The sequence below is a fragment of the Drosophila ananassae genome, chromosome 2R (genome assembly GCF_017639315.1).
Source record: "Drosophila ananassae strain 14024-0371.13 chromosome 2R, ASM1763931v2, whole genome shotgun sequence".
NCBI lineage: Eukaryota > Metazoa > Arthropoda > Insecta > Diptera > Drosophilidae > Drosophila > Drosophila ananassae.
Window position 1 is genome coordinate 26,610,577 of NC_057928.1, and position 21,562 is coordinate 26,632,138.

At 52.6% G+C, this 21,562-nt stretch overlaps 4 protein-coding genes across 21 annotated transcripts in view; 2 read left to right on the forward strand and 2 right to left on the reverse strand.

The window, feature by feature from the left end:
* The window catches only part of LOC6507547 (supervillin), a 97,050-nt gene that overhangs the window by 6,343 nt on the left and 69,145 nt on the right, over positions 1 to 21,562 (reverse strand). For 11 of the 12 annotated variants that reach the window (XM_044715005.1, XM_014909819.3, XM_014909814.3 and 8 more), the window contains 2 exons: positions 6,876 to 7,173; positions 6,516 to 6,665 (listed from right to left, as the gene is read on the reverse strand). In XM_044715005.1, coding sequence (XP_044570940.1) covers positions 6,516 to 6,665; positions 6,876 to 7,173 — 448 coding nt within the window. Of the gene's footprint in view, positions 1 to 6,515; positions 6,666 to 6,875; positions 7,174 to 20,841; positions 21,225 to 21,562 lie in introns of those variants that run through there. The other variant, XM_032454659.2, reaches the window with a different exon arrangement.
* Positions 257 to 3,562, reverse strand: LOC6507549. Of its 7 annotated transcripts, none has more exons than XM_044715011.1 (2): positions 3,365 to 3,562; positions 257 to 1,731 (listed from the first exon to the last, which is right to left on the reverse strand). In XM_044715011.1, the coding sequence occupies exon 2, from the start codon at positions 1,616 to 1,618 to the stop codon at positions 674 to 676; it is 945 nt and encodes a 314-aa protein (XP_044570946.1). In that variant the 5' UTR covers positions 1,619 to 1,731; positions 3,365 to 3,562; the 3' UTR covers positions 257 to 673. The 7 variants fall into 7 exon arrangements, with proteins under 7 accessions (XP_044570946.1, XP_044570945.1, XP_014765311.1 ...); XM_044715010.1 differs by having other exon boundaries at positions 3,349 to 3,562; XM_014909825.3 differs by having other exon boundaries at positions 257 to 1,734; positions 3,349 to 3,562.
* On the forward strand, positions 11,256 to 13,256 carry LOC6507492 (probable cytochrome P450 4d20). Its single transcript, XM_001955860.4, has 5 exons — positions 11,256 to 11,537; positions 11,589 to 11,975; positions 12,062 to 12,131; positions 12,186 to 12,382; positions 12,438 to 13,256. Exons 1-5 carry the CDS (start codon positions 11,375 to 11,377, stop codon positions 13,142 to 13,144), a joined length of 1,524 nt encoding a protein of 507 aa, XP_001955896.1. The 5' UTR covers positions 11,256 to 11,374; the 3' UTR covers positions 13,145 to 13,256.
* Positions 13,778 to 14,719, forward strand: LOC6507493. Its single transcript, XM_001955859.4, has 2 exons — positions 13,778 to 14,249; positions 14,318 to 14,719. The coding sequence occupies exons 1-2, from the start codon at positions 13,845 to 13,847 to the stop codon at positions 14,663 to 14,665; spliced, it is 753 nt and encodes a 250-aa protein (XP_001955895.1). The 5' UTR covers positions 13,778 to 13,844; the 3' UTR covers positions 14,666 to 14,719.

A 21,562-nucleotide genomic window follows, 5' to 3' on the forward strand; every position in this document is an offset into this window, starting at 1 on the left:
CAATTACTTTGTGGCGAATCTTTCCCGTATTCCAATTTGTAATTAATGATCGCCGCAGAGGCTTGATTTGCGTCAGTTTATTTGACAAATTGAGTTGGCGGCCAAGACACGCTTCGGCGATTACGAAACGCGCCACTTTCGAGAGACTCTTACCTGGGACGCCAGGGAAGTGTTCGGCAGCTGGGCTGACTAGAAAAAATAAACAGTGAACGCTTCTGGCAGCTGTGCATATGGCTTTCAGAACGTCTTCTGGGTGTATAGTACATGAGGTTTATTCATACGCTTTGAAGTGTGTTTGTGTTGCATTTGATACAATTCATACAGCTACGATTAATACTACAAATTCACAATCATATGCCTAGAGTCTAAATAATCATTATTACTTTAGCAGTACAGTACAGTTCTCTAGTTCTCGTTGAGATGCTTCGCTCTGCTTCTGGACAAACAGAGAAACGTTTACAATAACACAATTACAATACAATTAACGGGGACTTCTAAGTACGGGCAACGACTGCTAATTGCGAACTGAGCGGGCCTCCTTACTTTCCTATTCGCTTAGACTTCCGTCGCTTAAACGAACAAAGTGCAGGGGCTCGCAGGACTCTCCTTCGGGCTGACGATGGCCATATACAATGGCACTTTCAAACTCAGGGGCCGGGGCGCAGGCTTCCGTCTAACAGATAGACTCGTTGAGGAACACCGACTCTTCCAGGGAGGAGGACTGCTCCTCGTTGAGCAGATCCGTGATGGAGTAGGCCGAGAGCGGGCGCGAGAACCTCCTCTCCGAGAGGATCTCGTCGATGCTGGTCACCGGCGACAAGCAGTTGAGGCTGGGCCGCTCCTCCGGCTCCTCGGCGCTCCGGGCAATCACCTGGAAAATATCCTCCATGCTGGTTTGCAGGCACAGGGAAGGCGGCTTCCGGAGACACACTGGCGAGGAGGGCTCCGGCTCGGGGGAGCTCGACAGCGGCGATGCGGTTGAGGGCGTAGCCGAGGTGCCCCGCGTGCGTCTGGCCACCGGCACGGCCATGGGCTCCCAGTCGCTGTGCGAGGAAGGTGTGGCCTTCTTGGTCCCCGGCTCCTCCTCCAGCTCCTGCCAGAGGTGCAGCGACTGCTCCATGTGCTGCAGCTGGGCACTGAGCTGGCTGGCGATGCTGGTCTTCCTCGAGGCGCAGGGCGTCGAGTCCCGGGAGTCGTCGCTAGCGCCGAACATCCGGATCTCAGGCAGCCGGATCTCGGGAGCCACCCGGCTCACCTGGCGTGTGTTTCCCGACTCGAACATCCGCGCAATCTTTGTGACATTGCTCCTCTTCACGGGCGCTGGAGCCGGCGGCGGCAGTTCCTCCTTCCGCTTGGGATAGACCCGGGTCACGGGCTTTCGGGCCTTGGACTTCACCTTGCCGGAGGCCTGCTCCTGGGCCAGGACGTGGCAGCACAGCTCCGGGCCGTAGCAGCGGTGGTACTGGTTCCTGTGCGCCTCGTAGTCCTCGTCCGCGAAGCGCTTCACCCGGACCAGGGACTTGGGCACTAGGGTGAGCACCACATAGGCCACCAGCAGGTAGGGCAGCCACTCCGCCCACTCCCTGGCGGCGTCCAGGTAGTCCGTGTAGTCCGCCATGCTGGCTCTTGGCTCGCGCGTAACAATATTAACTTTTACTTTGCCTCTCCGCTGATATCGCTTTGCAGTCTCTGATAAAGGGCGGTTTATTGGGGGCTATGACATCACTCGCACTGCTATTGGATAATTGGGGGTTTATTGATTCGCAGAACGAAGAACAGTGCAAAATATTGAGCCAACGTGGGCTGCCACCTATTTTGCAGTGTTCTTCATCTGGAGGGGGTCTATGACAGCTTCACTTCACACCTGGCATGCGCTGAGCTAGACAACTCCCAGTCCACACTTCACTTAATGATTAACAATTGTAGTTTTGATTCTAGAGTCCACTGGCTGCCTCTCAGCTACACAGCTCCCGCTGCACTGCATCCTTTCGCACCTGTCGACAAGAGTTGGCTGCGTTGGCCTCCGCCCGCCGCTTCACATTACACTTAATATTTTACGCGTTTATTTTTGTAGTTGCGACCATTATTATTTAGTTTTAGTTGCAAATGTTTGCGGGGATCGTTGTTTCGGTTTCAGGTTCGGTTTTCGGCTTTCGGCGCCTTTTGTATTCCGTTGCGCCTCGCGGTCGTTCTCTTTTTGAAGCCAAGTGCCGACGACGGCAGCGAAGCAGCCGATCTGGGCCCCAAAACTTGACGAAAGCTGCTCGCGGGCACAGTGGGTCGCATGCCGTGGTCTTGGGATGAAATTATTTTAATTTTCATTGCAAAATGAACTCTATTTAGTCATCATTGGTGGTGGATACATATGGCAGATTTTAAATTTAATCCACATCTTCATGCTAGTTTGGACCCACTGCCGGGCGAGGGCTCTGCTCTGGGGCCTGAGAGGCTGCTTCGTCGAGTTTGCTGGCCTCTCCTCTCGCCAGCCGGCTGCACTTGCGCAGAACTCTGTTTCGCAATCTGACGATGCTTTGTTCTTCTTGTTGCTGCTCTGGTGGATCTCCGAGGGTCAAGCCCAAGAGAGAGTTCGGGGAAGGTCCACTTCTGTAAGGGCACTCGCACTCGACCCCTGGCGAGCCTTTGTCTGGCCTTTCCCCAAGAAGCCGTGAGTACTTTCTCGGATGCCCCACTCGCCCACCGCGGGCACTATTTGCGAGGTTTATCAGACTCTGGCGACACATGCAAACAGCTCACGTAGGTAAACAAACCAAATTTAGAACGAGAACATCACGAACAGCCCCGACAACTGGTGTCGCTCGGTGATTTATGGGATTCGTTGCTAATTGTTGATTTTGCGCCCCTAGAATCTGTGTCATCTTTCTGTAAGTTCACCGTCCAATGTTTATTTGTGCACATCACACTATATTATATATATTTAATATGCACAGAACAGCCTCTTCAGATCACTCGTACGTGAAAGTATCGGTGTGTCTTTAGTGGGTTGCGTGGGTGTCTGTCTTTGCGGTCCGATTCTAAGATTCGTAATGGGCAGGAGATTGCGGTCACTCTTCAGATTTCATTTCTTCAGAAATCTATTTTGACAGCAGCATCTCATAGTGGGTGGTGGCAGGCAGGGGACAGCGAGTGGGAGGTCAGCCTTGGAACACTTTCTTGCCTCGCCTATTCACTCAATGGGTCTCATGAATATTACACTTTTCACTTTTGGAGCGGACGGCGGATGCCAGATATGAAATGAAGCACTGCAACTCTCTTCCTGCTGCACCCGACGGTGCCAGCGACAGAGCCAGCAGTTTATGCAACTCAGGCAACTCAACCACTTCGCATTACTTTTTATGCAACTCGCCTCTAGTTCGGGGCTCAGCTGCCGCTTATCAATTTTAATGTCAATTGAAGCCGGCAGAGGCGGTCGAGGCGACCGAGGCGGGTAGCAGGGCAAAACAATAACAATAACAATAAGACAGTGGAAGCCGCCACGAGAGCCGGGCTTGGGTGTGGCGATCCGCTTGCCTCAGAGTCGCGACTCGGACTGCACCGCGTCTGTCGGCCTGCGAGATCCCAGAGCCGGCTTGGCATGGGAATCGTTAAGAGCCAGTGCTCGGGAGAGAGAAAAGCGAGCTGCACTCGGGAGAGTGCGGTTTGCAATCCGAATAGCTCGATCGAATAATTCAAATGCGTTTTAGTTTCATTGCCGGCCGATCACAGGCCAAGCATCACTTGGGACAAAAGGGGACACTGGCAGGTCAGTGCCCCCTGCTCTTGGCTACTTTACTTTCCTGGAACGGGAGCGGGAAGACTGTCCCGGGATGGGCCTCGCGTTCCTCTGCCAAAGTTCGAGTGACTCACCAGCTAACAACGCAGCCAAGGAGGCCCAACCGACTATAAATAAACCGATGCAGGTCCACCGGCGCGAAGAAGCCAATGATGTAATGGCCTGAAAATTCAATAGCGCCGAAGAAGATCGCGGGAGAAAGGGAGCAACGGAACTAGACGACACGCCACCTTATCTTCCGAACTTAATGAATCACACACAGAGGCAATAAAAATAATCAGCAATAAGCAGGCAGGCAGGCAGCAGCCGCTTGTAGATACAAACTGCCAGATACAGATACATTCGCGGACACAGACACAGATACACGGTCGGATAAGAGAAGCGGAGAGACCGGAGATCGGAGAGGGCAGCAGTTGACTTTAGAAGTTTATAAAAAACAAGGGCATGGACTAATGAACAAGTACAGCAGCAGCAGCCGCAACATCATCCCAACTGCCCAACAACAATGATAATGAAGTAGACGGCGGACCAGCCACAAGAAACTGCAAGTATATCAAATTTACAAAACAATTTACAACAGAAGACGATACAGAAGGAAGACGATGCGAGGCCTGCCAGCTACGAGCTACGGGCTACGGGCTGGGAGATGAGCACGTTCAAGATCGAGACAGAGATCAAATGGTGGACCCTTGAACAAGAAATAATAGCGTGGCAGCGGGCCGACAGCAGCACTCTGGCTGGAACTGGCTCCCCAGCCCACGAGGCAGGTTTAGAAAATTATGGCCAAACGCAAGCTGGCAGCCGGGCAGGAGATAGTAGGCAGGAGGAGGCCCTTTACAGTTCTCCTTGATGCTACTCCGAGGGCCTCTCTGCGCTGTGTGCCTTCCAGTCCATTGTTGTGTGCATTTCCATTCGCCTGCTCGCGCTCCGCGATCATGGCCTGATAAATTGCACCAAATTGCTGGGTTTCTCTTTGTGGTGACACACGCCGGGGACTGCTTGCCGTGCCACCTGGGCCGGCTGCCAGAAGGGCAGCTGGGTGTCTCGGATCCACCGGAGCAGAGAGAAGTGGGTCGGAGTGGGGCCGAGAGCTCTAGCGGGCCAGCCGAATAGAAATCCATCTTAATTCTAAATAAATTGTTGTGCAAAGGGCGTCAAGTGTCGTGCGGCGGAAAATGAGGGTCGGATGAGCTCTGTAATAGCCCACTCCATCAGCTCTATATGTTTAGAGCTAAGATATAGGAAATCTGATGAACTCAGTGCTCATATCAGACACCAACATCAATGTTATTTTACATGGAACTGTTTAGAAACTAAACTTTAGATAGCAAAGAGGCGCACTGTTGTAGGAGCTCCGCGGAATGGGAATTCTCTGACAAATTCTCAAACAAAAGCCATAAACTGAAAGCTGAAATAGCAACAGCTGTGGCAACAATAACGAAAGCGATACCGCCTCAGAACAAATTGGAATCTCGGGCTGGGCGGGATTGGCACTCGTGCCTGCTTGGAACTAGCTCGGTGTCGGGCCGGGTCAGAAGATGGCTCTGACACGATTTCCTCGCAGTTCTCTCTCCCGGTACAGATCTACGGAGCCGCAACTGACGGATGGCGAAGTGCCAGTAATTAAATGTGATTATTTGGGCATGGGGAGGCTGGCTGCCCGCATAATTAGGGGCCAGAAGTAATCGTTTAATTGGAAAGTGAGGAAGGGGCGGGACCGCGGAAAGAGTTCACTAAACTTTCGCGCCCAGCCCTGACCAAGAGGCAATGGCACTTGCCCAAGACGGAGCCCCCGACTTGGCATGTCCATAAATATTGGCCAAGAGCAAGCAACACTTTCGGGCAGGTGAAACTAGCTGCCAAACCTGCACTTCCTCCCGAAGAAACATGGTTTTCGATTTCGTTTGAGCAGCCATTGGAACTAAACGCACTCACTAGATGGCGCCACTAGCTGTGCACCCCGAAAGTATGCAATGTATTTGTAAGATTTGTGTAAAATGGAGTGTTTGAAATAAAAACTTGCAAAATCGGAATAAAATACAGTTAATTACTGAGTCATAGAGTAGTTGGCTTAATGTTTCGTACTTAATATTACTTATAATTATATTCTCTACTACAACTAGTACTAGTACTGGTAGTACATGTACCAGTACAGCTCAATGTAGCTCCAGTAGGCTTAGCTTTGTGTTCTTTTTACTCGTTTTCTAATAACATCAAGACTATATTATAAATAATTTATAATACAAACACAGGTAGGTGGCCCTGGTGGTTCTAAGGCATGTCTCTTGACTCGCAGAATCACAAACAAGCCACTTTATCTCTAATTGCCGAGCCATGTGAGGCTCCAAGGCTCTGGCGCAAGTCACTATCCCGCGGAAAACCCCATCCACCCCCCAGTACGCAACCACTTGCACTTTTCGCATTATTATGTCATTGCCGCCAGGTTTCTCGCTCACTCGGCTCACTCGATCGCTAACAACGGACGCATTGCAGAAATAACAGAAAGCGCAGCGCTAATAAACAAAACGATTAGCAATGAGGAAGTGGTTCCATCGCAACTCCCATTGCGATCGAGATGGTGGATGGTGGTGGGGCTGGGGCTGGGTAGAGATTGCTTGGATGGTGGATGGTATCCCCCAACGACCATGCACGCTCTGCCGCTTAACCCGCGGCCAAACGGGATCATATAGGTATGGTATATCACGTAGCGCTTAAGAGTACTCACGTTTACGAAGTTTTCGCGCCGCACCTCGTCGACCTCGTCGCGCTTCGAGATTCGCTTCTTCCAGTCGTCCTCGCCGCTCTTCTGCAGGGCCGCCAGGCGCTCCGCGATGGAGCCGGTCTTGGCGATGGAGCGCTGATCAGGGCCCATGACCTGCAAAAGGGGATAGGTTGGAATTTCATTCAGAGATGCAGCTGATGCAGCAGTTCTTAAACAACGCGATCTTGTTCCTATGAACTCCTGATGATCTTTGAACCACCGGGTTACCCATTCATGACCTCTATGTCTCATCTTACTTTGTGTTTTTTTCCAATTGTATCGGGTCCCGAGTCTGAAAGTAAAATTAAATGAATCGAAACTCACCTCAGTCTCCTCTGACGAGCGCTGGGCTGCTTCTAGCGATTGAGAAGAGTCTGTGAGATGCGGTGGGTCTCCTGCGCCAGGGACTTCTCTCGGCTCGTCCTGGTCCTTCGGCTTGTCCGGCGAGTTCTTGGCTGAGGATGTGCTGCTGCTACTGGGGGCGTTGTCAGACTCTCTGGCTACATGTCGCAACTTCACGAAACCGCTGGCGCCGAGGGGAGGCAGCTGGGGACCAAGGCCGAGGGGCTGAGCGACGCCGGACGATATGGCCGAGTGACTCTTGCTTTTCGCAACGAGGTTGCTGCAATAGAAAACAAATGATAAGCCGGTGAGTCATTTGGAATGGTGCGTGGCCATCAAGGAGGGTATCTGCGAGATGCAGATACAACTGCGCTTCGGACTGCGCCGTTCCCATTTCCCCATCTCGGACATCCCCATTATAGGAAACTCGTGACCTGGCATTTCCCGGCCACTAATGAGACTGGTGCCTTTTCCGCTGGCCCCTTTGTGGCCCAGCAAGAGGCCCAAGACGAGTGCAGAGTCGGGCCAACTTTCTCCCTTAAGGCTGGAGGCTGGACGGGTTCTTGATAAGGCGTCAGTTGGCCTGCAACAGGCCCCGTTAAAAGCCACCCAGCGCTTGCTCACCAAAGATTACCCAGAAGGCTATTAGTCAGCAGCAGTTCTCGGCAACATTCGAAAGAGCTTCCAGCCCGCCGGCCCCAGAACTCGTTTGGAGTTCGGCCCACAATGCAGGCGATGGAAAGATCAGGAAGGAGCACTCACTTTTCAAACCACTGCCTCTGAGGAGTCTGGGCCAAGTAAGCCAAGACGAAAAGGTGGACTGCACGCGGCGAACGAACAAAGGCGAATGAGCCCGGGTTCAGCGAAAAATGAAACAAAGGCAGCTCATGGCCGGCACGGCTAGGCCCAGGAGATGCCCATCGCGTCCAGCCAGGAGCTTAGTACCTGTCGAAGTGGCAGGTAGGCAAACAGCCGCTGACAGCCAAAGTGCATGTTAATTTGGGAAATGCTTTCGCCGGAAACCGCTGGCCAGGTGTACGGGATTTGGTTCTACCTGGCCAGGTTAAAGGTCTTCCCAACCTGAAATGCGATTTATATTTTTTTGGTTACAGGACTCTAGAAACTTTGCTAATGGAATAACACCAGAAACTGCAAACAAATACACATCGGAGAGCCAAAGGTCAAAGTGCAGACACGCGAATGGCTCCACCCGGACGTCAGGCCTGGCGAGGACTGGCTCTTCCTCCTCGACAGCTGATGATTTTAATGCACTAATTGCCCTTTGGAAACCGTTTAGCGAGCAATTAGTTTGAGTGCCAGCTTGTGGGAGCGGCCCTCGGCCAGCACCACTCCCACAATAAAAGCCAATAAACGGCGGTCGTCGGCAGAGACTGTGGTCTCGCAGAGGTACTCCTATGATTAGAAGCCATTCCAAGGATCGTTGATCGCCGCTTTCGGCGGGCGCACTCGCGGGGCGTTTTGTAATTGAATTACCAGAGCAGGCCCAGCGCAGCAATTAAATCTTTCGCCGGCCGAGTGGGGAGCGACTAAGAGTGATCACGCGATCGCGGGCCTTAATGATATAACAAATGGATTGTTTTATAAACTATTTGCCACGGCATAAGTGATTGCACGCCAGGCCGAGCTAGGGGCCCGCTTGCGAAGCTTAATGAAGCTGTAAGAGCCTAGGTGCGCTCGAGGTGTTGGAAATTTATGCATCAGTGCGACATGGTGGTGCGGAGAACTCTCAGCCGCTAGAGTCTCTGTCAGCCAGAGGCACTCGCACTTGAAAACAAAGCAACAAAGCAGCGGCCCTGGGTTAAGCGGTTTCGCGCAAGGTCGAAGCGGCCACAAAATCAAGTTGGCAATAACCGTGTATAGCAATATCTCGCAGCTCATTACGAACTAAAAATAATAATATTTCCAACAGAAGCATCGGAGGTTCATCTGACAGACCGCAAGTACTTATATCAGACTTTCGGACTGCAATCTAGACGGGTCGTATGGCAGGCCCAGCACAGAAAGGCTCTTCTGAGTCCGAATGGGAATGCCTCTGGTGGAGAGCAGTCCAAGCAGGCATGCCTCCGCTGAGGCGTCAGCTATTTCCCGAGTCATACACCAGGTAAGCAGAAATTCGGTTATGCAATTAGTTGTGCCAGAAAGCGAGGTGATTTCTTGCCTTTTGGACTTATGGAGTGGCAACTGCTCGCCAAGACTGCTGAGCCCAATGAAGACTTCAGGCTGACAGATACTCCGAGTTTCTCGTAGAGGACTGGGGGTTCAAGTTCGCTCGCCTTTGACTTTCCCACGCAGCGTTTTCCCGCTTCGGGAGCGGAGAAGGGCCGCCGAGTCAGGCGGCGGTAATGACTTTAAATTACAACGTCAACGAGGGCTTACAGCCAGTCTCTGAGCTACATTTCTGCCGAGCCTTATGTTTTTTTGCCATTCGGCCTGCCAACTCTCTTGGCTGGTCATCTCATCAAGCCGAATAGCTTCGAGGGTTACAAGGTGGAAGTTCCACCTTCAGATCAAGGCTCGAGAGTAGCCTGGTAAGCTGTGAGCTGGTAGTTGAAGGCTTCCAAAGCGAGACATGTTTAGAAACAAGCAGGAAACAACACAAGCACAAGCAACATTCTGTTGCAACCTTGTTGCTAGACTGGCCCGTCAGCTGACTGCCGCGGACCGGCGCAGTATCCTTAGCACGTGCTGTTGGCAGGAGCACACCCCCCGTGAGTAAGCGCCCAGACACGTCTCCTTCTCATTCCGCCAGCCGGTTGCCGGGGTAGCCGGGTGCGTCAAAACAAACTCCGCTTTGTCCGGAGTCGATGGCCAAAAGCGGCCGATGGCGGGGGTGGTGAACTCTGCGAGGGATGGGGCGGCGCTGCATGGTGGGTGGGAGCTGCAGACAGATGGTATCTGGGTGAGTGGCCGAAAACCCTGTGTTGTGACGGCAGCGGAAGCAGGAAACATGCGTTTTTCGGCAAACCAAGCAACCCAAACAAAGAGGTCTTGGATGCATCTCCGCCGGCTCTGAGGAGGGGTTCGCCTGTCGGTTGGCTGACTACGTGCCTGTCACGGTTTTCCCCAACTTGGGGTTGGGCGTAGCTAGTATTGATTGGGTTTCTCTCCGCCCCTCGCTGCCCGCATCGGATTCTTCCGCTTTCAGCTTCAGTTCCCCTGGGAATATCGTGAGTCAACGATTTCTGCCTTTCTTCATGCCCATGTATCTAAGTATCTGAGTATCTATGTAGCGCACAGATACACTCGCAAAGACACTCCCGTTTACCGTTCTTGTGGCGTCATCGAATGAAGGTAAGTCGCCAGCTCTCATGCTTCCCCGCGTTTGGCATTCTGGAGTCTTGTTTTGGTTTTCGGCCAGGCCCGGCCCGGCCCGGCCCAGACAATGGCCGGAGAACAAGTGCGGATGTCACTCGAGGGCCCTAATTGACCGCGAAGGGAACGTTCTGTCGCCAGTACTGTCGCTCGGCCGGGGCAACTACCTCTGCAACTCCAATGAACTCTGCCGCCAAGTTCAACGAGTTAACAGAGGCAGCAGAACCACTCGCGGTGGAAGTCCATTCAACTAGGGACCGGCACTCGAAAAAATGGATATTACTTGAAGAAAAGATGGGCCCAAGCAGCCCTCACTTGATTTCTTGCCAAGATCTACAGATCCCTGTTTGTTTGCCAGTGTAGGAATGGTGCACCGAATGTCGCAGCTGTTTTGTTTCAGCTCTGCCCAAAGTCTGATGGGCGAGGCTCTCTTCCCCCTCCCCTATTCTATTAATTATTGCAGAATAATTACAATTGCTGACAATTACTACACAGGCTATGGCCCGATTACTGTTGCTAGTCATAGGCTCGCCACTTAGCAGCTGGCGTCGATATGCAATGAAAATAATTAAAAACGAGCAGCATTTCAATCATCTGCTTAACATATTCGAAGACTGTGGTACAGTGGCCACTGAGCTAGGCTACTCCCTCAAGACTGGACCGGCTATCATGCTCAGTCGGCACTGTAGGACCACTCAGAGCATCTTCTGATAAGAGCTCTCAGCACTTGAGTCGGATTATCTCCGCCAAGTTCGTCTTTCGGGGGCCCACTGTATGTACAACGCGACTATCAAATAGCGCTTTCAAGCTCAACACTTGCCAGAACCAGGCGCTCACTAATCCGATGCATGATCGCTGAGAGCTGCAACTCCGAGGCATTCGAAGCTTGGCTCAGTTTCGACGCCCGCCTCGGAAACTGGTTCCCGCCGAGCGGGCGGGCTTCGGAGCAAGAGAGTCCGTTCTATACGGTATCGGGCTGCAATAACATATATAGTTTCTGGGCCCGAAATCGCGCTTGGCTGGTCAAGCGGGCGGCTATCGGCGCTGTCCCCGCCAGTTGAGCGACAAGAGCGGCGGCGACAACACCGCCGAAAGTGAATCTGAATCTGAAGCACAGCCCCAATCTCTGGGACGCCACAAAACACAACATGTTGCTGACCCTGATCGCCGGCGCTCTGGCCTTGCTCCTGACCTGGGACTTTGCCCGCAAGCGCCAGCGAGTCGCCGCCTTCGAGAGCTCAAAGATCAGGGGGCCGCTGGCGCTCCCGATCCTCGGCTGTGGCCTGCAAGCCCTGCACCTGGGGGCCGAGAGTAAGTCCTTCGAGAGAAACCCTTCGCCCTCGTGACCCATAACCTTTGCAGACATCATCCAGTACGTGGGGGAGAAGTTCGAGCAGTACGGCAAGACCTTCCGCTTCTGGATACTCGGGGAGTCCCTCGTCTACACCAAGGACCTCAAGCACTTTGAACACATCCTGGGAAGCACCACACTGCTCGAAAAAGGGCAGCTGTACCAGTTCCTGCGGCCCTTCCTCAACGACGGCCTGCTCATGAGCACGGGCCGCAAGTGGCACTCCCGGCGCAAGGCCTTCACCCACGCCTTCCACTTCTCGGTCCTGGAGCACTACGTGGAGATCATGGACCGGAGCAGCGCCACCATGGTGGAGAAGCTGCGGCCCCTTGCGGACGGCCAGACGGCGGTGGACATGCTCCAGTACGCGTCCCTGGCCGCCCTGGACGTGATCACAGGTGAGCTGCTCAGCAAGGGGTGAGGCAGGTCTGCTCCCACCCCCAGTGGACAGCAAGTACTAAGTTTTCTGAATCCCCACCCTCAGAGGCTGCCATGGGCGTGAAGGTGAATGCCCAGAACGACCCCGAGTTCCCCTACATCAAGGCGCTGAAGAGGTGGGCATAGAACCGCACTCCCTCCCACTCACCTAACCCTCCTTCCTGTTGCAGTGTGGTCTACATCCAGCCCGACCGCATGTTCAAGTTCTCGCAGCGCTACGACTGGCTCTTCCCCCTGGCAGCCCCCCTGCTCCACCGGAAGCTGCTGGCCGACATCCGCGCCATGCACGACTTCACCGACAAGGTCATCCGCGAGCGGCGGGAAACTGTAGAGCGGGCGCGGGCGGACGGCAGCTACAGGCCACTGAGTGGGTTTTGCAGCTCCAGAACTGGACCCTAGACTACTAACTCTCCTCCTTGCAGGTCTGGGTGACGCAGACCTGGGGCGAAAGTCCCAGATGGCCCTGCTGGACATCCTCCTGCAGGTTTCCTTCAACGGTGAGTCCCTCACGGACGCCGACATCCGCGAGGAGGTGGACACGTTCATGTTCGAGGGCGACGACACCACCAGCAGCGGGGTGTCCCACGCCCTCTACGCCATCGCCCGCCACCCGGAAGTGCAGCGGCGCATCCACGAGGAGCTGTTGCAGGTCCTGGGGCCCGACCCCCACGCCCCGGTCACCCAGGCCCAGCTGCACAGCCTCAAGTACCTGGACTGCGTCGTGAAGGAGACCCTGCGCCTCTACCCCTCGGTTCCCGCCATCGGAAGACACGCCCACCGGGAGATCAGGCTCGGAGAGCAGACCATCCCGGCCAACACGAGCATCTACCTGGTGCTCTACTTCGCCCACCGCGACCCAGGCTACTTCCCCGACCCCCTGAGCTTCCGGCCCGAGCGCTTCCTGGAGGGCGAGGAGGAGGCCCGCGAGAACTTCGCCTACCTGCCCTTCAGCGCGGGCCCCAAGAACTGCATCGGCCAGAAGTTCGCCGTGCTCGAGATGAAGGCCCTGATCAGCAAGGTGCTGCGGAGCTACGAACTGCTGCCCCTGGGCGAGGAGCTGCGGCCCATGATGAACTTCATCCTGCGCTCCTCCTCGGGCATCAACGTCGGGCTGCGACCCAGGCCTTGACGGAAGGATGCTTTCTCCTATGTTTAAGGTTAGGTGTAAGGGTTTGGGTTACAGGAACTGGAGTCGCTCTAGTCTAAGTCTAAGAACTAATAAATGGTCTTGTGGAACGGTATTGCTCATCCATTACAATCCGGCGAGGCGCACTGCGACTCACCCCACTGAGCCCCAGAGCCGTGCAAATATTTTCCCAGATCTGATAATTATAATTAGGCCCCAAACAAGAGCTGTTTGAGCAGCGGCCGTAAACTACTGCCGTTTGCCAACCCAATCCCGTATTTGCTTCCGACAAACATTTGCGCTGCTTAGTCCGCGTTCACACCGGCCATTGGGCCATTAGGCCATTAAGTTATAAAATAAGTTACCTTATTTATTGACGTCAGACTAAGACGGATGTGCATTTTGGGCGGCGGTGAGCTAATTTCTGGGAAGCATGCCGGCCGGGGCGATCCTAATTCAATCACTCCGCCGGAACAGGCTTATCGCGGCCGTTGTTGGTCCGGAGATAATGCGCAGGCAGGAAGATTTTGCGAGCAGATACCACTTATCAGAGATCGCGGAGGAAATATCATAACGGGCTTATCGTCTTGAGGCCGTCATCCGCCAGGCCGCATCGGCTCCGCATATAAAAGGCCTCCCGCCGACAGACTGCGTCAAAAGTGTCTTCGGCGCAGAGTCTAGACTCCAGAGCATCTCCTCCGCAATGTCCGCCGCGAAAACGTCTGTGGCCTTCCTCGCGATCGCCCTGCTGGGCCTTGCCCCGTCCGGGGAGGCCATCAGCCGGCCGCTGCCCCCCTACGTGGGCCTGCCCAGCCAGGACAGCCTCACGCACCTCTTCCTGACCTCGCGGGTCACGCGGCGCGACCCCTTCGCCTCGGTGGCCTGCTTCGGAGGCTACATCGGCGAGTCCAACAGCATCACGGAGCTCTACAGCGGCGACTACAGCGTCTGCGCCAAGCAGGCGCAGGACTCGCGCCGCGGCATCGACACCGACTTCCTGCCCACCCGCCGCAGCATCGAGCGGAGCGGCGAGCGCGTCTGCCAGGAGCTGAGGGCCTGCAACAAGATCAACGGCACCCTCGACTCCCTCAACTGCCACGCCAACGTGGTGAGTCCTCACGGCCATGATGACTGAGTACTTGGTTGCTACCAATGCCCCCTCCCCTCTAATTTCAGGGCTCCAACAACACGGTCTCCACCTACAGCATCTCCGGCAACGCCACGGAGTCGGCCAGCATCCTGCAGGAGCGCTACCGGGTGGTGGACTTGCATCACGAGCAGTGCCACCGCAAGGCGGAGCGCCGCTACGTGGAGTCGACGGCCAGGAACTACAACTACCTGCAGGCCTGCCTGGACGGGAGGGCCAAGCCGAAGCCCATGCCCACACCGCCGCCGAGCACCAGCAGCAGCACCAGTACCAGCACGACCACTACCACCACCACCACCACGGAGGCGCCCACCACCACCGAGAGTCCCTTGAACATGGAGGACCAGTTCAAGCAGCTCCTCAACCTGCTGAACTAGTGGCAAGCAGTCCTTCGGGGGAAGCTTCGAAATTAAACTTAAAAGTTGAGAACAGTGCTTGTGCTTTGGAATTCCAACCCAAGGAGGTGCAGGCGTGTTAGCCTCAGTGGAAGGGAGGGGTGGGGGACATGCCACGACAGCAGAACTGCCAACAGATTGCTCTTTTGGCCAAGCTCCCCCGAAAATACTTCCTTTGTTAGTCCATTTGATAACACCCGTCCGGCACTCGATGACCCTATCTCCCCCATCATGATTAATGATGAACTCGGGGCATGTCCGCACCTCAGATCGGAAGCTTTTTTGATTAATGAAGGCCCGCTGCCAGAAACAATATCATTTCTAGACACTTTTCTGCCAATAATTCCAAGAGGTTGGGAGCTAGAACAGAAATCTGGACGGCGGAGAGGCAGCCAGAATGGTAATACTGCCATTTAGGGCATCGAAGACCAAAGTGGAAGACTAGCTGGCCATTCAGAAGAACTTGTTTGGCTTTTATGGCCTTCGGGGCTTTGTTCTTCTCCTTTTCGAGAGCTGGCGGCGGCGGCGGCTTTTCTATTCGAGTGTCTCTGCCCGTTTTGGAGGCGACTAGGGCCGCAGAAAGCGGCGGAAAACAAAGACACGGCTGGACCAGCGAGGAACACCTGTTGGCACAGCAAGTAGCTGGGCCCGGGCCATTTAATGGCGCAATTGGCGTGGCGATCGACGGGTCTCTGTGTCGAAGGCGTAGGGGCGTAGGTGCCATTCCAGGAATGCGTTGAGGCCTCCAAGCACTGCCGTGGCAGTGGTCTGAGAACCTGCTGCCAGAGTCTGGGAGTGGCTTCATTCAATTTTTTCTATTCGCCGCGCAACTAATTACAGTGCCACTTGCGGAGGCAGAGGAATGCGAGGGCCACTATTATGCAGCGGATAAAAAGGCGATAAAGACCTGATTGCAAGTGGCGACTGTCCCTCCGCCCCAGTCATTAGCTCGGCTGACTCTGCCGACCAGCTCCTGAGTCGCTGCAGAAGACCTTGCGATTAGGCGACTCGCTTGGGCTCAGAACTGTATTCCTAACCCACATCGACAGCTCGCTTTACGCGGTCCGCTGAGCTTCGACCCACTCAGGCGTTGCAAACTCACAAAACAAACAAAATGTCACCGGGCCTGTCAGCGGTTTGCAGCCAAACAGGTTTCCCCGTCGAAGAGCTTTTCATTTTCCTTGGCGGGCACGGAATTGGGGAAATGTGTTAATGCAGCCTGGGAGAGGCAGCCGGCCTCGCTATTTGCATAAACTGCCAAAAGCCACAGCAGCGCTGGCCAATTAAGGCGAGAGTTGCAAGTGCGACGCCGAAAACAAAGCCAAGTCAGGAGCGATATGAGCCGCTGCCGCAACAGGGAGATCGAATGAGTGCTACCCTGTACCCTGTACTCTACCTGTTGAAGTCTGTACTTTTACCAAACTTCCACTAACACTTCCACTGCTAGATCCCCCAGCACCCTGCCCTCTGCGTGTTTGACATTTTGGGTTACTCTTCGCGAATTCCCAACTGGGAGTACCCTCCTCCCAGCCAGGTAGAGCCCAACCAGCTGAACGCAAAACTAGTTTTCTAAAAAAAACAAAACTGAAAGCGCAGAAAAGGAAATCGTCGTCCGAGTCGTGGCTGCTGCCTTTTAAGGCTGTGGCCTGTTGCGTGTTGCGCATGCGCCCTGTGGCCTATCGATTACAGAGTGTGGGGCACAGTGGAGTGCAGTGTGCCTGTGCGAGGGGCCCGGGTGTGCGGGGAGTATCCGTTGGCGGATTCGGGTCATTCGCATTTTCACAATTTAAGGCGCAAGTCGGTTGGGCTTGAGATTTCTGCCTGCAGGCGCTTGCACCAGGCACCGGGTGGCAACTTTTACTGTCAGTGGCCAGGGATGGCTGGCTTCTTCGCCTCCCGGCCCTGCCGCCTGGCCGCAATTGCACGCTGCTGCTTTCTTCGTCGTTCCACAGCCATCAGTAATCGATTAGCGAACGGCGAGAGGATGCTGGCGATCTGGGCGGAGAACCAGGCAGAGGAAGTGTCTAGCACTTCCTGCGAGTGCCCTGGAATTCTGATTTCATAGTTCGACGGCCAGTGTCACCTGTCAGCACGCATCTAGCGAGCAACAGGTGTCTAATTGAGTGACTGACGAGCGACAGCCGACACCCAAGATGGGATGATTGGGGCCTGGGAGTGGGATGGAAATGGAAATGGCAGTGCGCTGACAGCAGCCACCGCCGAACAATGCCATTCAATGCGGCGGAGCGGAGCTCGCCATTGTTTGTCACTGTGTCGCCTGGAAATCGATGGCCCTGATAGCCAGAATACTTCGAGGAAGAGACTCAGACTCTGACAAAGGAGGAAGACTGGCGCAACAAACGCCCAATGATGGTATCTCGACAGGACAAGCAGACAAAGGAGCAACAAGACAGTGCTTTGGAAGGCGCCCAGTTGGAGTCTGGGTGGAGATCCACTTTGCATCCTCCAGCAGATGCTTCTTCGCCGCTATTCTGACTCTTGCAGTGTGTGGCTGGGAGCTGTTTGTCGTGGACTTATGAGCGCCTGTCAGCCAACAAAGGAGGCTGTCCGAAAGGAGTTCATTGCCCGCTCGTCCGGAGGAGGAGTCTGCAGGCCCCCGGATTCCCGCGACGGCTAATGAGTTGTCAACTGGATGATGAGTTCTATTTGCCAGCAGACGCGGCGCGAAAAACAAACACAAGCCAGCGGGGCAGCCGGAATAGGAACGTGGAGCTGCCGCTGGGATTTGCATATTATCCTGTCGGGGCTGGGGCTCGCGAGTGTCAATGTCAGTGTCGGGCCGGGTCTGGGAGCTGCGAAGTGAATGACAGCTTAAGAGCATCCATTGCAGACTGCAGTCTGAAGCAGGTTCACCCCGAAATGGCTTAGAATGCGAATTTAAAATAAGAACTCCAGGAATGCTATGAAAATAAATTGAAAATGAATTATTCTATGAAACGGTCTTCTTTCGATCTATTTCCATTAAAAGCGAATCAATTCAGCTAATAATTCAGCCCACTGTTCGATAGAAAAGCCACACATAGTCCCTAATTGCGGCTTGGAGGCACTGTCTAATGAGGTGGCCAGTTTCATAATCCGAGCAGCTCCATCGAGGGTTATCTCCCCGCCAAGCCATCTCAATTAGCGATAGTTGGGCCACTCCACTTTCAGCAGCAAATTGAGGAAGCGGAGCAGCTTAAAACCGACAGACACAGATACAGATACAGATACAGAGACCCAAGGCAACAGCTGTGCAAACCGTAACCAAGAGATAAAGATACAAACGGGGGTAGAGGTACAAATAAAAAAGAGACTACCCGAGAGCCAGTGCAATGCATTAGATTGTGCAATGCATTAGAAATTGTTGTGTTCTCTGGGCCTCAACTGCACCGGGAAAGGGTGCAGGGAACAGGTCCAATAAACGCGCCAGATTTCCCAATAAAACTATATTTATGGCCCAGTGGAGGGGCCAGAACCCAAACATAATTAATGAACTGCCTGTGAGCTGATGTCTGATGTCTAATGTCTAATGGCTGTGTAATCTCGAAATCCATTTCCCAACCCAGCTCCCAGCCGCGTTGAACAACATGCCTCTAAATCAGTGGTGGGCAAACTCTCATTTCCCATAACTCGCGAGCATAGGGCCAAAAATTCTGCTGCAGCGCTGCCGGCACACGCACAGTATGAGCGAGCTCGCTCCTCTCCGAAGCACTCTCATTAGCTTTCGTGAGAGGGCCAAAGTTGGCATTTTTCTCTCATTTCATTTCATTTGAGCGCCAAAAATATTCTGTTCTACCAATGAAAATGAATTTATTCGATGATCGGACCTCACTGGAGCACGACCATTGCGACAAAAAAATCACTGAGAAAAATGTTTCTTGAAATTTGGGAAGAAAAATTTTTCTTTATAGAAAATATGGATGGGGAAGCGCAATGCTTAATTTGTTTAAGAATATTATCTAGGAAAGCTTTTATATTCCTATTATTATTTTTTTTTATTATCTTTATTAATTTTATTATAGTTCGTATTTTTTCTTTTATTTTTGTATTATATTTTCATATTTTATTATTATAATTGTGTAAATTCATTATACAAGTCTGAAAAATACAAAAAGTACCTTATTTTGTGCAATATTTACAAAATTACCGATGAACGAATTAGTACACAAAGTTTTTCGCTCAGTGAATGGGTTGCTCTCTTTGTTTTTCGCTGCTTACGCACACAATCAAATGTTATAAATGTGTGCGTTTTGCCCACCACTGCTCTAAATGGAAATGTTTCTCCCGTCGGATGGGGGTGGGGAGAGTGCGCTGGGGAGGTGGGGATCGAATCGGCCACAAAGCTCTCCGCCAGATAATGCATCATCCGATCACGCGGCGCTGCTGCACATGCCACATGCGTTTCTGGGTTAAACAGTTTTCTTCTTTTCGGGCTGGGGGCGAGGCCCAGACCGTCTGCAGAGAACTCTGCTCAGCTGGCTGTGGCTCATTAGCGTTGGGACTCACGTTCTCCTGGGCAGGCGGGGAGCGCACTTTCCACAAGCACTTTCCCTGCCACTCGACTCGGTATCATTCAAATCCGAGCCGATAAGCGGCCTCGGACTGTCTATTTGCGGCCAATAGCCCTGCTTTGTTTACTTTTCTGTGAAATATCAGACAGTAACTGCTGCAGAACTACTGGATGGCGACTTCATCAGTCGATTATGGCTCCTAGCTGCTGTTCCCGAGTAAATTCGACTCACATTGTGCCACTTGAAGAAACAAACAGCCTTTGAAACCCGAGAGGAATCAGTTTCCCTGGAAGCCCCACACTGGATGGCTTTTATTCCGAGTAATACCTGGTTTAATTGGTCTGGGAGTCTGGGCCTTCGATTCGATTTCATTCCCCGCCAGAGGCAGAAGGCCGAGAGAGGCAAAACAAACCAAAATAAGGCACAATTATGCAAATTCATTGAAAACGAAAGGCATTCTCCGGCTCTTTGATTCGCTCCGCTTTTGATTATTAATTAGTTGGGGGCTTGAACTGCGCTTGCGTGGGCCGCCTTATGCAACTCTACTCAGTTTTAAATACTCACAGAGCTCCAGGCCGTGGTTGATCGATTTACCTTTTGATTCGTTTCTCGTTCGAATACCCAGCTGGCCCGAATACAAGACCTTGAACCGGGGAGAGTCAGACACAGAGACAATGGATAATCACAGAAACAATCAAATTTTGCCTAAAACTGTGGCACTGCAAAATGCCATGAAAATAATAGCAGAGGGGGGCAACAATGGAGCTTCAGAGTGCAATTAAAGCGAAACACAACGGAGCCAGCTGGACAAGATTCGATTCAAAAACATGGCAGACACGAAGCCAAGTCTGCACTATCCGCCGAATAATAGCTTCCAATTTGCAACATTTACTCCCAGAAATAGTAATTACAGTATCCAGGCGTCGCTGGATCAGGTAGGAGTGATAACTCTCAATCGGGGATCAAATGTATCTTAAGATAAAGGTTCTTTGTTCGCACCAACCTCTGAAAGCCGTTGTTGCACTTCCACTTTCAATTTTCGCGGAGAACTGCCCGATGCACCGAAGCATCAATGGTTTTTGCAGCCGGCACGACGCGCGCGCTCAAAAGCGTAAACAAACACATACAAACACTACTCGAGCACGGAGCGACGCGAAAACACGTCCGAACGCAATGGGGAGACGCCACAAACTTGGGGCTCAACAAGCGAATCACAATCCACAATCGTAAAACCGGCTTTGAAATGCTAGGGGTGCGGGATACTTGGGGATAGGGATGGACAGGCTGCGTATATATCGATTGCATATTTATCGACTATCGAAAAGATGGTTCGTGTCTTCGCTTCGTGCAAGTTCGATTCGAACATACATGTTAGACCCAACCACATAACAGCTATGTCAGCAATGGAGCGGAGAGCGATTCAGAGATACCTATCGGTTAACCATATCCCACCGCCCCATCACAAGGATTCATTTGGTATTTAGTGTTGGAAAAGGTTTACTGGCGCTGTTAACAGTTCAAAATGGCGCCAACATATAATTCAAATCTACGTTCAAAATTTAGTTTCATCTAATTATATCAAGTAAACAAGTATCTATGCTAGCATGCGGTTATTCAACAGCCAGTTAGTAAGCACAACGGAAGGGGTATTTTCATAGAACTTTATTCTCGTTTCTCATAGGTTTCTTTGGCTTCCAGTAAAAATATATTGAGGCGTAATATTTCGTTTAAACAAGTCTTCATTAAAATATATTGTTCAGATTCATGTGAATACACGTGTATATATCAGTTGATTAGTTTGCAAAATCGTAGTGTAAGCAATGCGAATTGGAACTTAGTTGCTAATTTTTACAAAGTGTTTTGGCCGAAGAAGCTTGTAAAGGGGTCTCGGTTGCGGTGCCACCAGCAACATGGGCCTCGCCTGTTGCTGCCGATGTGGTTGAGAGTGTTGCTGCTGCTGCTGCGGTAGCGGCATCTGGCCAAGAGGGCAGTAATAGCTCCTTGCCACGGGCTTCACTTTGGCTAGGAAACTTTCGTTCGTTCAGGGCATGGAAATGGGTGCGGGAAATTGATTTAATCAAGAGTTGGTGGCAAACGAACACACGAATAGAATGGGGCATGAGAAGACATTTACAATGAACTTCTAACTAATGTAAATTCCGTCGCAACTTTGTGTTAATTTTATATTTAGTTTCGCTTGGGAACCAGTCTTGAGGTGCACACACATTGGACGCATGTATGGCATTTATGAGAACCAGCTGCAGGTCGCTGCAGGATCCTTCCAGGGAGTGGTTAGTAGCTAGGGGTTAGAGCACTAACACGCGGAGAACGGCACAGAGGAGTGGCGAGGGATGCGGGGGCCTGGCGC

Coding starts and splice junctions, on each gene's coding strand:
- LOC6507549 (XM_044715011.1), bottom strand. CDS start 1,618: ATGGCGGACTACACGGACTACCTGGACGCCGCCAGGGAGTGGGCGGAG.
- LOC6507492 (XM_001955860.4), top strand. CDS start 11,375: ATGTTGCTGACCCTGATCGCCGGCGCTCTGGCCTTGCTCCTGACCTGG. Junction 11,538..11,588: donor CCTGCACCTGGGGGCCGAGA/GTAAGTCCTTCG, acceptor TAACCTTTGCAG/ACATCATCCAGTACGTGGGG. Junction 11,976..12,061: donor CGCCCTGGACGTGATCACAG/GTGAGCTGCTCA, acceptor CCCCACCCTCAG/AGGCTGCCATGGGCGTGAAG.
- LOC6507493 (XM_001955859.4), top strand. CDS start 13,845: ATGTCCGCCGCGAAAACGTCTGTGGCCTTCCTCGCGATCGCCCTGCTG. Junction 14,250..14,317: donor TCAACTGCCACGCCAACGTG/GTGAGTCCTCAC, acceptor CTCTAATTTCAG/GGCTCCAACAACACGGTCTC.